This window comes from Notolabrus celidotus, chromosome 5, assembly GCF_009762535.1.
Source record: "Notolabrus celidotus isolate fNotCel1 chromosome 5, fNotCel1.pri, whole genome shotgun sequence".
Lineage (NCBI taxonomy): Eukaryota > Metazoa > Chordata > Actinopteri > Labriformes > Labridae > Notolabrus > Notolabrus celidotus.
Genome location: NC_048276.1, coordinates 5,551,762 through 5,568,856, shown reverse-complemented (window position 1 = coordinate 5,568,856; position 17,095 = coordinate 5,551,762). Strand labels below are relative to the sequence as shown.

At 41.8% G+C, this 17,095-nt stretch overlaps 1 protein-coding gene across 1 annotated transcript in view; it reads left to right on the top strand.

Annotated features, from left to right (window-relative positions):
* Positions 1–17,095, top strand: part of crebrf (creb3 regulatory factor) — a 44,494-nt gene that overhangs the window by 11,215 nt on the left and 16,184 nt on the right. Inside the window, exons 2-6 of the mRNA XM_034683794.1 lie at positions 4,763–5,015; positions 7,522–7,647; positions 9,640–9,818; positions 14,529–15,691; positions 16,662–16,859. Coding sequence (XP_034539685.1) covers positions 5,007–5,015; positions 7,522–7,647; positions 9,640–9,818; positions 14,529–15,691; positions 16,662–16,859 — 1,675 coding nt within the window. The 5' untranslated portion in view covers positions 4,763–5,006. The remainder of the gene's footprint in view (positions 1–4,762; positions 5,016–7,521; positions 7,648–9,639; positions 9,819–14,528; positions 15,692–16,661; positions 16,860–17,095) is intronic.

The window sequence follows — 17,095 nt, the reverse complement described above, 5'->3', positions numbered from 1 at the left end:
TTGATTTTACATGAGTCGGTACTCGGTAGTACCGACGGAATTCAGTCGGTACCTATAAAAGTACCGAATTCGGTACCCATCCCTACTTACATTATCATGTTTGATGACCGTTTCGCTTTGAAAACTGTCAAATATTGTCTTTTGATGTCACTTCTGAAAAATCATTTTCCTACTGTACTGAAATCCTGTCTATTCAAACACAAACTTTATACATTGTCATATAAAGAAATCACCAATTCTTAAAGCTAACATGCTTTGTTATGTTAACTAGAAGGATGAGAGTCGTCTCAAAGAGCAGTGTTAGTCCATTTGCAGTACACGGAAAAGGAGGACTGTGCATGCGCCTGGATGCAGACTAAACTAGCTCCTCTGTTATCATCTAGTTCTCCTTCTTCAACGAAATTTTCACTGTACGACATCTGAGGCAGCAAGCAGAGCGCAAAATGTGTGATGTGCACACATGGGATGATGGTTGTTCCCACTTCCCTCTGCTCTGCTCCTCTGCGGCTCAAACTACTACAAGTCCCACCATCACGCCTTTGAGACTTTCATACTGAACAGGAGACGGGCCTTGATAATGGCCTTGAAGTGGCAATGAGAAGAGTCCTCGTGATTAATTGTGTCATGATGGAGAGCGCTCTCAGATCCTTTTCTATACTCCGTCTTGGAAACTCGAGATGCTTAAAATTTTATGCACACACTTGCTCACAATGCCCTGATTCAGTAGCCGGGGTTTAAACTTCAGTGAAAACAATCGAGGAAAAACGGTTAAACTTTTAATTTTTAAATATAATGGAGCCTTCTTTAACTGTGACACTTCACCAAAAGAAAGGACGCAAAGGAACTGAACATACTGTCTTTTTTAAGGAATATTTAAAGCTAATTTTTTGGGGATTTTTCATGCTTCAATCGAGGTATAGGACAGTGGATGTTCTATCCTTCCATAACCCCCAGCTGCGAGAATTGAAGCCAAAACTGCAGTCCCTTGAGTGTCCACTAGAGGCTCCTCCGGAAGTACCTTAAACCACATACACACCCATTCAGAAGGCTGATCTTTACAGCAGAAATAAACATGTTTACAGCCAGGTTCAAAAAAGATTTTAGTCTGAATAGCTCATTTCTCTATTGGCACACACTGTACGCCAGAAGCTAGGTTGAGTTCAGCATTTCCAATATGGCCGACGATGGCCTTCAAAACAGTGCTTTAAAACAGATAGGTGACGTCACAGATACTACGTCCATATATTATACAGTCTATGGTGGTGACATGCAACAAATGGCCACAGTTGGGAACTCAAGGGGTTGTCAGGCCTTTTCCTATCAGGTAAAAAGAGGGATAATGTATGATTAGCAGGTAGTTATGGGAAATAGAATCCTGACAGGGTGAGACAAGACCCTCCGACTACTAACTTAAGATACAAACACATTGGCAAAAACATTGATTAAAAGATTATTCTTGGTGATGGATTCTTAACTTCCTGTTGCGGTGGATTGAACATGAAACTGTCCTCATCCAGCTCTCCTTCTTCTCTGAGCTCTGTGGTTCACACACCTTTAAAAATAAACTAATGTCACAACTTTGAACCCTGCTGCTATCATCACCACCGCTCATGGTTTAAGTTTCTTTGTAGAGATCGCTAACCTAAAGTTTCTCTCACCTGCTCCGCTCGTTGATAATATTTCTGGACAGGATCCAATATGAAAATGTCCGTAGCCTGCTGATTTAGCATGCTAACCGAAACTAGCCACATTGTTGTGATGCTAACAGATGCTAACGGTTTTACCTCACCTTATGGTCTATGGTGTCAACAAGCAGAAGCAAGATGTGCCGGGACTCTTTTCTGTGGATTGATTTGACATGACGTGTGATCAGTTTGTCTCTGGTGTTGCTCATGATAGTGAAAGTTAATAACCGTAGTAAAGGGGTTTTGACCAATCAGAATCAAGCCTCTTACACAGCCGGAAAATCAGTATGAGAGCCGGGTTATAACATTTGTGAAAACACTGTCGCCTATTACGCCAGACTTAACATCTGAAGCATTCATACTCTGACCTTTGACCTTAGATCCTCCTCACATGCCTCTGAACTGACTCTTTCTGATTATAGATATCTGACTCTTTCTACTCTGTGCAGCATCTTCTGTTCACAGCAGACAGTTCCTGTGTTGAAATGTTGCATCAGTTGTTGAGAACAAGTTTAAAAAAGGTCCATGTGTGATTGAGCATTTGGTGACAACATTTGGTAGCACGTTTCACTGAAATGAAACAAGTGATAATGTTTCCATTGCTGCTACTTATGTTTTACTCTTTGTGCAAGAAGTGGATGTAACAGTTTTCATAAAGAATAGAAAGACAGGATGTAACTCGGAGGCCCTGAATCTGTTCTCACCTCCACACAGCTGGCTTACACATCACACATCAATGTGAATGTTGGATTTCTGCTTTTTAAAAGTGCTAAAACGGTTGGACAGAGCTTCGTCCAGCCCGGCCAGAGAGATGATGGGACAGTTTCCCAGTGCTTTTAAAGCTTCAAACATCTCATCCTGTGGAGTAAGCCGCCAGCTTTAACCTGTTCTGCTGCGGGTGGCTTCAGATTGTAGTTTTCTATGAAGGTCTACAGCTGTTAAAAGCAAGAGAGCTGTGTGCTACTAAAAAAACTCGGCTGGGCCTCGAGTTAGCTCGTTAGCATCTCTTCATGAAACAGGCCCTTAGAAAATTAGCGCATAAGTAGGTCATAAGTCTGTGAAAACAAAGAGAACAGGAAAGACTGAGGAGGAAAGATGAGATTATGATAGACTAGCATGGCCCAGTTCTGTGTTGACTTTAGGTCCGGCTCCAGAGATGGAGACAGAAGGCAGAGCCTCACATCCAGCAGTTATCAGTAAACAGAGAGAGGCCTGGAGGCAACAGTTCAACATTTATAGAAGCACTGTGACAGAGTTTCCCGTCACGTCTCACCTTAAAGATACAGAGCCTCATTTTGTTAGAATAAAAGGCCGGGCTGTAAGCAGGGAAAGGGTTTATGTTACAGCACAAGGGGGGGATTGTACGTACATAAACCAAACATATAATCCATATAAAAGTCGACAGATTGCTCAACAATGAAAATAATTGTCAGCTTCAGAAGTAGCCCTTAAATCTGCTGCTCACTCTCTGCTCATCAGCGCTTTAAATCAGATCTGAGCTCGCTTATTTTCTCTCTTGACTACACTTCAATCTGCCGCTCTCATGGTGTCATTTTAGGAGGTCGGTAGTCACGAACCAGAGAAACACTGACTCAAGTCCAGTTACCTACCAAAGTGTTAAAACTGGGACTTGTTGTTGGAGAGGTGCTTGCCAGTTTACTTCCCTGGCACTGCTGATGTGCACTTCAGCAAGGCACAAGTGGCACTCGATCATGTGCAGCCCCCTGACTCTGACATCTCTCCATCAGTGCGAGTCCACAGGGTTCTGTTTGTGTGTGTGTTTACGTCTGCCCTGTATGTGTGTAAATGTGTGTTCGATAAAAAGAGTGGAACTAGATTAATCAGAATCAGAATCAGAATCAGAATCAGCTTTATTGGCCAGGTATGCTTGAACACACAAGGAATTTGACATTGGTAAACTGTGCTCTCTTTGTACAAGGCATAAGAATAAGACATACAAATAAAAATACAATAACAATGACATCAGCTATAAATACAAAAGAACAACAAATAGGCATGACTAATATGTACAGGCTAAAATAATATGATAACAGTGCAGTGGTGAGTAGCAGAGGTAGTAAATAAAATATTAATAAAGAATGTCTCCTTGTTGTTACTTTCAGTCAGAGCAGGCAGCTGTTTCCTGCCAATCACCAAACGGGGACAAATAGCTGATTAACATGAGGCGTTTTTCGACCGCAGGAACTTTACCCCGGAACTAGGGACTTTACCCCTGAACTATGTGTGTTTCGACCGGAGGAACCAGGGTCTAAATTTAGTTCAGGGGTAGATAATCTCCCCCCTGAAAAGCCCCTCCTTGAGGGGTAGTGCTTTTCAAAGGTCCTGGGACTTTTGATTGAGCGTAACAGTGTTTGTGGAGTTCACACAGCTGTTGAAACACAGAGGGAGTTCCTGGGAATGCATACTAGTTTAGTTTTTTATTAAGATTTCAAAATATTATTTTGGCCTGATTTGCACAATCTACCCCGGACTTCAACTCGCGGTCGAAACGCAGACAACAATGAGGGCACAGGAACCTTTTAGTTCAGGGGAAAGTAGTTCTTGGGGCTAAAAGACCCCGGAACTCTTGGTTGAAATGCGCCTATAATGGGACTTTGGTAGCTGAGGATGGATATCATTTTGGTGGTGGAGACCAAAAACGGAGCTAAAATGGGGAGTTGACTTACTATCAGGATATCTCAGGATGTTGCTCTGGAACTGTTTGCTAAAAAGTTTGCCTTTTGGTTAAGTCTTTGTTTTACTCATCGCTTGTTTCTGGACCCCAGGAGGCCAAGTAACATTTGATTGGAGGTTAAGCAGCTGAGTTATCACTGCATCATTTATACATGTTGCTCAAACTTGTTTTCTGGTGATTGATTTATTGATACAGCAGGTGTTAATTTCAGTCCTCACTTCCATTTCTACTTTGTAATGATTTGATTCTTTGACTGTATAAAAATGAAGTTTGTTTCATTCTTAATTCTTTGTTTGAAACCTGCTAATGCACTTATCTCTCTGCATTTCTTCCTCCTCTGATCCTAACACTTATATGTCTCCCTCTCTGTTTTCCCCCACAGACCTGAAGCGTACACAGAACCACACTTGACCACAACAGACCAGACCACACCAGGTTGAGCCCAGTCACTGACCCCTCCCCCCCTCTCCCCTTCCTCCCTCGGCCTTGAAGGCTGAATCCACCAGCACGCTGCGATCATCTCATTTGGCATTCGGTTATTGCGCTCGTCGGAAAATCTTACACCACTGGGACCGGACAGGGGGCCCAGAGGTTCCCCCCGCTGGAGCTCTAAGCTGTGTCTGGCAATGCCTCAGGTGAGATGGACCACAGAGGAAGGGACACGACACGAGGTAGACAGGTTTCCACAGACACAGGCCTGGAGGGTCTGGAAAAGTTTGAAACTACCTCGAGTATCATCAGCTGTTGACTACTCATAGCATGAATCAAAGTATAGGTAGAAAAATAAGATAATAATAATCTTTATTTATGAAGCACTTTTCAAAACAGGGTTACAAAGTGCTTTACAAATAAGAAAGAAACTAAAAGACAATTAAAGAGAAACGTGAGGAAGACAAATAAAAGGAAATAAAACAATGTTTGAAGAATAAAAACAAAAGATTAAAGATTAAAACAATGAAACATCAGAAATATAAAATACAAAAAATATAAAAGTATAAAAAAATATATGACAATAAAATAAAAAATATAAAATCAAATTATAATTTCCTGCCAGTGATACTGTCTAAAAAATAGAATAAAAAATCTCTTGATTAAAACAAGCTCAGGTGACAACTCCTAAATCATGCTGGTAAACCCTTACATCAACAAATGGTTATCTTCAAGCTGGTATCTTTATTTAAAATACTTAAATGCCTCAAATTATGTTGAACCAAATAGAGAAATAGAAACAAAGGAGCTTTTCAGCAGCCGAGATATGAGACACTTGAACAATGTTAAAAAGATAATAGGACTGACCCTGGATCAGTGTGACATCCAGCTGCAGAGTGAATATGTAAACTCTGGATCCTACTAAGTATATGTAGAAAATGACAAACTGATAAGGGTTGCATTATTTTATATTCAGATGTATTATTCTCTTGGATGCTGAATTAATAGAAACGTTACACAATCAGCCTCAGGAGACAAAGATCTCCCGCTCCCTTCAAGTGTTTTATCTGCTTTCAAAGGTGCAGCTTTTCTTCTCTTATCCGAGTGTCCCTCGTTTAACATGTCATTACTCATTTTCTAAATGACATAAAAGACAGCTTCATAGCCGTGTAATTTAAAATCTGCCCCGGTCATGCTGCATTCTTTGATTAATCTTGAGATACTGCTGTGAACGAGTGTGGCTGCTTGAAAACTGTAACAGCAAGTGAGGGTCAGAGCGATAAATCCTGTTCTTATCTAGTTCATAAAATACCAAAATGAAGATAAAAAAAATTATATTCAAAAGCTGGATGGGCTAATGTGAAGTTATCAGGTATTTTAATCCCTGACATGATTTTAGTAACTTTATTATGTAGCTCAACTGGCAACTATGCTAGCTGGTTAACATTTACAGCAGCAGTTGTAGCTAACAGATCAAATCTAGACGTGATTTATAAGATATTTCTCCACTGAGAGTAGAGTTGTTTTCTTTTTGGATGAACAACATCCTCTGTATCCTTTTAATGATCTTCGCGTTACTTTATTATAACCAATTATAAGCAATCCTATCAGGAATGTTACGATACAATTTGCAAGACAGGATCTGATCCAGTCCCATCTGACAGACAGGACTCAGTCTGATCTCATCTTAATCCACCATGAGCAGAGCACTTTGCAGCATTTAGCAAGTTACAGTGGCAAGGACAAACTTCCTTTAACAGGCAGAAACCTCCAGCAGGACCAGACTCATGTTAGACACACATCTGCTGAGACCGTGTTGGAGAGAGGGATAGAGGGAGATGAAGAGAGAGAGGGATGATAGTGGTGAGACTGATAGACTCCAGAATGGTCTATGGTTAGTAACTTTAATGGGACAGGAAGACTTAAAGTAAGTTATGGGCAGAGAGAGGGGAGAGACAGGATCCCAGTGTGTCAGTCTAAGCCTATAAATGAGAAAAATAAATAAGAACTGATCTAAGCCTGACCCAGCTCTAACCATAAGCTTTATCAAAAAGGAAAGTTTAAAGCCTACTCTTAAAAGTAAAGAGGGTGTCTGCCTCCTGGACCCTGACTGGTAGATGATTCCAAAGTAGAGGCAGAAACCTCGAGCAGGACCAGACTCATGTTAGACACACATCTGCTGAGACCGTGTTGGAGAGAGGGATAGAGGGAGATGAAGAGAGAGAGAGATGATAGTGGTGAGACGGATAGTAGTAGTTGTAGCAGATGGAGTCTGGCACGTCCACAGCAGCAGGAACCTACGAAACAAGGGAGCTCAGGGACTCCAGAAAGGTCTATGGTTAGTAACTTTAATGGGACAGTAAGACTTAAAGTAAGTTATGGGCAGAGAGAGGGTCCCAGTGTGTCAGTCTAAGCCTATAGCAGCATAACTAAGAGCTGGTCCAAGCCTGATCCAGCTCTAACTATAAGCTTTATCAAAAAGGAAAGTTTGAAGCCTACTCTTAAAAGTAGAGAGGGTGTCTGCCTCCCGGACCCTGACTGGTAGATGATTCCAAAGGGGAGGTGCCTGATAACTGAAGGCTTGACCTCCCATACTACTTTTAGAGACTTTAGGTACGATGAGCAGGATTCATGACACACAGGGCTTGGAGTTATAAACTTCTGCTGTTGTTTATTAACGTCAGTGTTTTGTTTTTGTCTGTCGTGTTGCAGCCCAGCGTCAGTGGGATGGAGCCTCCCTTTGGGGACGCGTTTCAGAACTACTCGTTTGCTGACCAGGCCCTGACCAGCACGGAGCTTCTCGCCACCAGCTCTGACCCAGATTTCATGTACGAACTGGTGAGTTGGTATAAACACACACACACACACACACACACACACACACACACACACACACACACACACACACACACAGAAAAAAACACTTAAAGTCTGATAAATAAGGTAGGCACGGTTAATAGCTCTTTGTACAACTTTTATTATCGCCCACACCTGTGTATGGAAACACACATACACACATACACACATACACACACACACACACACACACACACACACACACACACACACATACACACACCATGGCCCTGCTATAGACAGGCTCCAGACTTTACTACCCTTAATTCTTTTCAGATCAGTCACAGCTGCTCACGCTGTGCTGTCGCTGATCTGCAGCAGTGTCAGACATTCTTACAGAGAAAAGCAGATCACCGTTTTTCTCTCATATCAACATTTTCCATTAATTTCTTTGATTTAATTTTCCCTTTGTGTTATTAGAGTTTAATTAAAAACTATGAGTAAATCTTTACCTCTGGTCAGATCTGCTGCCAGCGTGGCTTTGCGAACAGAAAGGCCTCCTCTAATTGTTCAGCAGACATAATGTTCCCCGGGCTCTAAGATGGAACGATTGGACGCAGCATTAAAAAGACAGCTCACCTGTCAGCATTCACGCTGTCAGCTGCAGGTGTCAACATCAGTTCACTGGCCGCTGTAGACTAAACCGCAGTGATTGAATGCCATGCTCACAGTTTCTTTCGCCCCAGTAACAAAGTAATGAGACCTCAGAGTGTTGGATGATCTTAAACTCTTTCATGTAAAATAAAAAAAAATTAAAAAACTCAGCTCATCTTTATTTATATAGAATAGAATAGAATAAAATAGAATGTACTTTCATTAATCCCCGAGGGGGAAATTCAGGTGTCTGGCAGATAAAATTATAAAAATCACCTTTTATACATTCAAGCATGAAACTCAAAGTGTTGAACAAAATAACAGAAAGACAGAAAACAACAGAAATAGCTAAAATGATACAAGGCCAAAACAAGATGGTAATAATAATAATAATAATAATAATAATGATAATAATAAAAATAATAATAATAATGATAATAATGATAATAATGATACAAAATAATAATAAAAAATATAATAATACAAAAATAATAATAGTAAAAATAATTATAATAATAAAAATAAAACTGGTTATGATAATAACAATATTATTATTGTTTTTCTAATAATAATAATAATAATAAGAAGAATATTGATAACTTTAATACAAAAATAAAATAATAAAATGGTAATAATAGTTACACTTATACTAATAGTATTAATACTAATAGTTAAAGTAACAATTATAATGGAAATAAAAAATATAACAATGATTTTAATTATAACAATAATAATAATAATATTAATAAAAAATAAAAAAAGATAAAAAAATGCTAACAATATTATTAATACTAGTAATAATAATAAACAATAATAAATATGATAATACTAATACTTTATTTATAGTACTTTTTAATACAGGTAACAAAGTGCCACTCAAAAGGCAATAAAAGCAAGTAGAAATGCAAAGCAAAAATGAAGCAATAAAACAAATCTAAAATCATCCAAACTTATTAAACAGACCAATAAAATCAAAATTAAATTAATAACAGAATAGAAAGATAGAGGATGATATAATTAAATTAAAAAAAGATCAAAACATTAAAATAAAATCAGATAAATACCAAAAAAATAAGATGGAATCAAAAAATAAAATAAAAGGCATTTTCCTCATCCTTAAAGAAATAAATCAGAAGCTTTTGACAACAAAATATTGAAATAAAGACACACTTTGGCTCGACAGAGAGTCACCATGTAGGCATACTCTTTTATGAACTTTGTATATGACGTAATATCAGGCCAAGTGTCTATAGACTGAGCAGTTCCTCAAACAGCAGATATTATCAATATACCAATATTATTCATCCTGTCGCAGTCTAAGCAGTATTTTCATATCAAGTGTCCTCTGACTGTAACAGCATGTTTGCCTCCTTCCTGCAGGACAGAGACATGACCCACCGGCAGAGCCCCTGTGGGGACAGCGTGGTCGGTGTCGCGGACGGAGGGAAGGAGGTGGAAGGCTGCGTGGATCAGCTCATGAGTCTGGGCGAGAGCGAGAGAGAAGTCAGCAGCAACTCAGCGTTTGAACAGTGGGACTCCTATTGGGAGGACCTCACCAGGTACTCGATCATTAATTCATGTGCTGTAGCTCAATTAAGATCAAGTTTGAACTGCTTCGAGTAAGTTACAGTGAACATGGACCGATGAATTACATGCAACGCAGTTCTGATGTCTCACAACGCCAGAATTTAGGCATAAAAACACGTATGAATTCAACGTCCATGACACGCTTCTGTATCTCCCTGGAGCGCCCCATAATGCCTCTTTGCTCGTGAAGTCTTCTGACTTTGTTCAGACGTAATTCCCTCTCTTTTCTTATCGTCAATAAGTCCCTTGTGTGGACGAAACAATCAGATAACCCTGCCTACAGATATTGTTTATGAAGCCACAGGATGATTTATTCTGTTCCTTTTGGCCGGAGCACTCCAAGTTTGGTCTGCAAACAAGCAAAGATGATGCACTGCGTTTGTACCTCCATGGTTTATACTTTGAGCCTGTGTCATGCTCACATTTCTGCTGCAATCTGTATTAAACCACAGCTACAAACAATTTCAAGTACTGTGGAACATCATCTTCATAGCCTCGAGACACAACAAGCCTTTTTGGAACAATGAACTAACATTTTTGTGACCCTGTTTTTTTTTTTTCAGTTCTTTTAAATACAGTCTGTGTTTGGTGGGAGTGACTCAGCGTTTGGCCGAGAGCCACAGACAGGGCAGAGCAGTCAGAAAGTGTTCACAGATAGACGAGTGTGTGTGTGTTGTTCTGCTCTTTTTATGGTGGAATACAAACATGAGACTGAATCTGGAGAGGACACATGCTCTGTGTTCTCCCTCACTCGTGGAGTCTGCTGTCCTTGTTTACTGTAGTTTTTGTTGTCCAACTGATCAAAACATCTCCCCCCACTCTGTGCCTCTGCTGTCATACAATTGGATCCTGTCCGTCATAACCCAAGACAACCAATAGCACTCAGGCTTTCCAGCAGCTGTCTCGTCCACTTCACGTTGTGCAGCACTGGTTCTTGATTGCAGACCCTGTGAGAGCAGACTGACTCATTGTGTTACTTGATATTGTTACTGAAGGGAAGGGAACTTTTTAACAGGTCTGTGATTAAGATAAGTCAAAAGGTCTGTGTCTTAGGTTATGACGGACAGGGGTTGGATCCAATCATACGACAGCAGAGGCACAGAGTGAAGGGGTGTTTTGCTCAGTTGGACAACAAAAACTATTCCCGTGGGATCAATTTACCTGGATTCCATACTCCAGAGAAGTCTGGTCCTTTTTCTCCTTAGTCATGCTGCATAGTTTACAAACACTTTGTCTGTAAGTTAAACCAGCCATTCCCAGCTGGAGGCATGGCTGTCATAAACAATGACATTTACTTTTAATCAATTTGCAGCCAGTTTGTTTCATTTGCAAAATATTAGGATTATGCAAAAGACCAAAACTGTAAATTGACATAATTTTGAGAAGCATAAACCTCAAAATGTTGCCTGTTTTTCTGGCTTATTGATTAAAATTAAGGGTTATATAAAAAGGATAATGATCAGAAGGATAATCAAGTTTCAATATATTGCCTTGCTGAGCTGGCTGATGCTTAAAGAGGGTTCAAACACAGTGGCGGGGGGCGGGGACTATGTTAGAGAAGTAAAGTTCCTTTTTTTTTTTTAATTTAATTTAATGTTTTCTTACCTTTTTTCTCTTCCTTCCTTCTTCTATATTAATTTATTCTTTACTCTAATTTGTTGATTTATTTGTTTTAAGGTATGTTTTGTTTATTATTATATTATATTTTATGAAACTGTATAACAACAGATGCAGCAAAGATGTATAAAGGACTGTTTAAAGCTGCTGTTGGTAGTCACAGAGTAAACATCTGTTCAGCGAGAGGGACTTTGAATATCAACACTATCCCTCCCAATCAGATTTCCTCTTAGCCCCCCAACACAGATCGGTGTGTGCAGTCATGATAGTGCCGGACTCATAATGAATCGGAGGACGTAGTAAGGGCCGCCCCCTAACCAATCAGGACAGAGGATTGGAGATTAGCTGTGATTGGTCCATCATAACGGGAACGAGGGGAATAATAACATTGCTTGATACAAAGGCATTGGAAAACACAGAGATTTCACAATAATCTCAAATTACTCCACTTACTGATGAGTACTGATGAGCATTATGACCTTTTCTCCAAACCCAGCAGAAAAAAAAGTAACGTTTTTACACCATTCCTACCAACAGCAGCTTTATGTTCCCTAAACCAAAATAAAAACTAAGTTAAAAAAAAGATTAAAAAAAGTAAGGTTGCCTCCTTGGTCAGACACCTTATAGACCAGAGACATAGACTGTATAATAAATGGACGTAGACGTCACCCATCTGTTTCTAAAGATTTTTGTTTTGAAGCCGATCGTCAGCGGGTGTCATATTGGAAATGCTGAACTCAACCTAACTTTGTCTGAGCTAGTGTGAGGCAAAGAGGCAGGCTTAGAGCCTCCTAGCCAACAGTTACAGGGCGCCCTTAAATGGGCAAAACATGTAAGTTTAATATCTTCAAAATGAACGAGTTATAAAAAAATTCACCCCATACAGTGTGTACTGATAGAGAAATTAACTACTCAGACCTAAACAGTTTTTTAACCAGGTCGAAACATGTTTATTTCTGCAGTAAAGATCGTCTTCTATGTGGTTTCCTGTGTTTCTAGTGGACACTCGATGAACTGCAGTTTTAGTTTTAACACTTCAGCATTGGCTTCATATTTTAAGACCAGAGGTTGCCGCTTGATCAGAGCTCAGTCCTTCAAACAGTGACTCATGTAGTCTGGCCCTGTGCTGCATATATCCCCCCCTGCTCTTCTCAGCTGTCTTTTCTCACATTAAAGCAGCATTGCCAAAAATAAAAGGGTCCACACACAGAGGAGAGTGTGCTCAGTGTGCTCAGGAAGTTTTTTTCAGCCAGTAGAGGAGAAGTCAGTCTGTGAACATTATCAGATTGGACAGTCGCCTAAAGGCTTTTGCAGAAGTGTTTACAATCACTGACAGAAAAAAAAGAAGTCCTGAAGCGAGGACATCTTGGTCCGACATTGGACGATTTAAAGCAGGTCCTGGTTTAGCTTAAAGGCAGGGAGGGGTTTTTTAAGAGGTCGGTCAACAACGAAGCAGCCGGCTGCCGCAGTCTCCAGAGGTCTCAGGTGATGCTCCTCCCGTCCTGCAGACCATCCTGCCAAAATAGTTTGTGTCCCCTCTCCTCTGATGTGGAGTGTTGGCTGATGTTGCAGAGTCTGTGACAGTGTGAAAATGCAGGGCAGGAGAGTGCTGCAATTTCTGGCTAATTAATGAGACGTCCTTTTGCAACCTGGACGGTCCAGATGAGTCCGCTGCTGAGTCGCTGCTGCCTCCTGGTAGCTCACAGGTGTTAGGAGTTTGTTTCTGGGTCAGCTGTAGTCATATTTTATTTATGTTTTCTGATGCACCTTTGCTCCTTGTTGTGGTTCTACCAAACCTCATAAAGAGATTAAAGCAGCATCTGTGTGTGTGTGTGTGAGTGTGAGTGTGTGTACAGAAATAGGAGCTAGCAGATGTCTTCCTGAGACAGCCTCTGAGCTGTGATCCCTTCGTATGTAGAAAAATGAAGCTGTTTGACGATCTTCAGGTTAACAACAAATTAAACACACAAACTGAACTTTGGGTCAATCAATCAATCAATCTTTATTTATATACTCTATGTTCTATTATTAACAAAGACCCAACATCAAGAAAGAGTAAGATCCAGTCCCATCTTACAGACAGGACTCAGTCTGATCTCATCTTAATCCACCATGAGCAGAGCACTTTGCAGCATTTAGCAAGTTACAGTGGCAAGGACAAACTTCCTTTAACAGGCAAAAACCTCCAGCAGGACCAGACTCATGTTAGACACACATCTGCTGAGACCGTGTTGGAGAGAGGGATAGAGGGAGATGAAGAGAGAGAGATGATAGTGGTGAGACAGATAGTAGTAGTTGCAGCAGAGGAGTCTGGCACGTCCACAGCAGCAGCAACCTATGAGACAAGTGAGCTGAGGGACTCCAGAAAGGTCTGTGGTTAGTAACTTTAATGGGACAGGAAGAGTTAAAGGAAGTGATAGGCAGAGAGAGGGGAGAGACAGGATCCCAGTGTGTCAGTCTAAGCCTATAGCAGCATAAATAAGAACTGATCTAAGCCTCATCCAGCTCTAACTATAAGCTTTATCATAAAGGAAAGTTTGAAGCCTACTCTTAAAAGTAGAGAGGGTATCTGCCTCCTGGACCCTGACTGGTAGATGAATCCAAAGTAGAGGCAGAAACCTCGAGCAGGACCAGACTCATGTTAGACACACATCTGCTGAGACCAAGTTGGGGTTGGAAAGAGGGATAGAGGGAGATGAAGAGAGAGAGAGAGAGAGAGAGATGATAGAGGAGAGACGGATAGTAGTAGTTGTAACAGCTGGAGTCTGGCACTTCAACAGCAGCAGGAACCTACGGGACAAGGGAGCTCAGGGACTCAAGAAAGGTCTATGGTTAGTAACTTTAATGAGACAGGAAGAGTGAATGTGTGACTGAATGATGAGCATTAATGAAACAGAGGTGCAGTTTGAATTAAAGGTAAAAAACTTCAGAAAGTCAGCGTGTGTCTCAAAGCCTGAGGTGACATCTATGTAATGCTTTCTCTTTTATGTTCTTTGAAAATGTATGAAACGAGGAAAAGCATCAAATCCTCACTGTGTTGACCTGCGTGTGTCTGATCTCTGCAGATATACACGGCTGGCCAGCTGTGACATCTGGGGAACCAAAGAAGTGGACTTCCTTGGATTGGATGACTTCTCCAGCCCCTACCAGGATGAGGAGGTGATCGGTCGAACCCCAACGCTCGCCCAGCTCAACAGCGAGGATTCGCAGTCTGTGTGTGAGGCGCTGTACCCTCCCGCTGACCTCATCATGCCGGGCACCCAGTCTCAGCAGTCCCAGTTCCCCTGCCACAGTAAGAGACCCCTGGTCCCCAGCCAAGGATCAGGCCCTGGCTCTGCACGGCCCTCTCCGAACACCCCGTCCTCTTCCCGTCCTTCCCGCAGCCTTCTTCCAGACTTCCCTGAGAGTCCCCAGAAGGCCACAAGACCCGTCCCCTCCAGCACAGAGACTATGGCCAAGACCCAGACCTTCCTCAGCCCCATCCAGGATCATGGCCTAGCTCATGCCAAGGCCCAGGGAAGAGGAACCAAGATGTGTGCTCCGACTTCTCCTGGCTCTGACTTTGTGCGGAAGGCTAAAGTCCGTGTCAGCACGGTGCCGAAACCTCAGCCTGACAAGCCCGCCCAGACGGACTTTGAGAGGTCAGATCCGCCTCTTGCCGTCCCTCAGCCCCATGACGAGAAGGCCTCCACTTCAGCAAGCGCCTCCATGGGCGGACTCCCTGCCGCAGCCGGCGGCTCTGGCAGCCTGACGAGCTTTGAGAGGCGGGCTGAGGGGGCCGTGAAGAGAGAGATGCCTGCAGGCTGGTCTGCCTCCGTGCCTGAGCTGATGGAGACGAACGAGGCGGTGGACAGCGGCACCTCTGGACTCGTCAGCGCCAGCGAGAGTGTGGCCGGAGCTAGCGGTGGCGTTTCGGTGGGCGAAGGCTCAGAGAAGAGCAAGGAGGAGGAACACAACTACTCTCTGTTCCTGACCCGCAGCAGACTGGCCAGCAGAGCACACTCCCAGCTAGAGGAAGACGAGGAGGAGGAGGATGAGGAAGAAGAAGCAGAGGAAGAAGAGGAGGAGGAAGGGGATGGACTGGAGCTGGATGATGAAGACCATGATGAGGGTTTTGGCAGTGAGCATGAGCTCTCTGAGAATGACGAGGAGGAAGAGGACGAAGAGGAGGATGAGGACTATGAAGCAGACAAGGATGATGACATGAGTGACGCCTTCTCTGAACCAGGTAGGACACGTCATCCTGCTTCATCAATCAATCAATCTTTATTTATACTGCACCTTTCATTCAAATCAAGTGCAGTTCAAAGTGCTTTACAGAGATCGAAAACAAGAAAGAAGCAGAAATAAAATAATAAAAACATGCTACATATTAAAAAACAAAAATGTATTTTGTAGTAGAGATTAATGCACAACAACAACAATAAAATATATGTAATTAAAAATAAGTTAAACATCAAAATAAGAATATAAATAACTAAGGGCAAAGATAAAAGTTGAAGATAAATATGTGGGCACCATAAAATATGATAAATAAATTATAATCATAATATTAATAATAATAAATGAAATAATACTGAGAAGACAAAATCTGTGACCAATGGTTCAGAAAGGTCCTGCTACAGGCGGCTCTCCGTCAGGATCAGATTCAGAGGGTTGAATTAGCGCGGTCTGCTAGCAGCCGTGTATATTCAGCCAACATGTAAACATTAGATCAACGTGCCGGAGAGCTGAGGCCACACCCACTTCCTGAGGGGGCGTGGTCAGAGGGAAAACAGACTGTTCTGAGGAGGACTGAAGAAGAGGGTTCTTCAGACATGCCAAAATCTGATTTCAACGTGTTTTTTGGAGCATAAACTTTAAAGACATGTTTTGGGGACCTCTTAGACCAATATATTTTGATGAAAAAAGCGTGATATGTCACCTTTAAAATGAAAATCAGAATCAAATAAAACACCTTGGTTTCTTGCTTCTTAGCTTGAGTTAAGTCAGAGAATATTTAGTGTAAAGTCCAGTTTCTCTCTCTGAGCCTTTGAACCAATAACAAGTACGTCTGTTAAAAGTTTTGTGACATCCAGGTTTTAATATCTTCCACGTACATGAATCACTGCATCACCTTCAACTTCTCTGTTTGTGTTTCTCTCTGCTTTCCTCCATCTTCTCCATCCTGTCTTTATTTCCCCCCCCGCCCCCTCCAGGCTGCGACATGGAGCTCATGGACGACATTAAAGGTCTGACAGCTGGAGTTTCCAGCCGGAAGAGAGGCAAGCGTCGCTACTTCTGGGAGTACAGCGAGCAGCTCACCCCCTCCAAACAGGAGCGCATGCTCAAACCGTCTGAGTGGGACAGACACACGCTGCCTAGCAACCTGTACCAGAAGAACGGGCCTCTCCATGGTATACATACATACACATCACATTTATCAGCTCGACACCGGAGCAAATACAAACACAGGCTGGTTATGTAAGATACAAAGGGCTGCTCGGACACATATTAACAATCAGAGGCTTTAAGAGAATCTACAAAGGGGGACTTGATTTGATTGAAATGTGCTTGTTTTAAGAAAGGGTGAGACAGAAACCTGACCCATACATTATCCCGCTTATTACCCGGCTACTAACTTGAAATAACA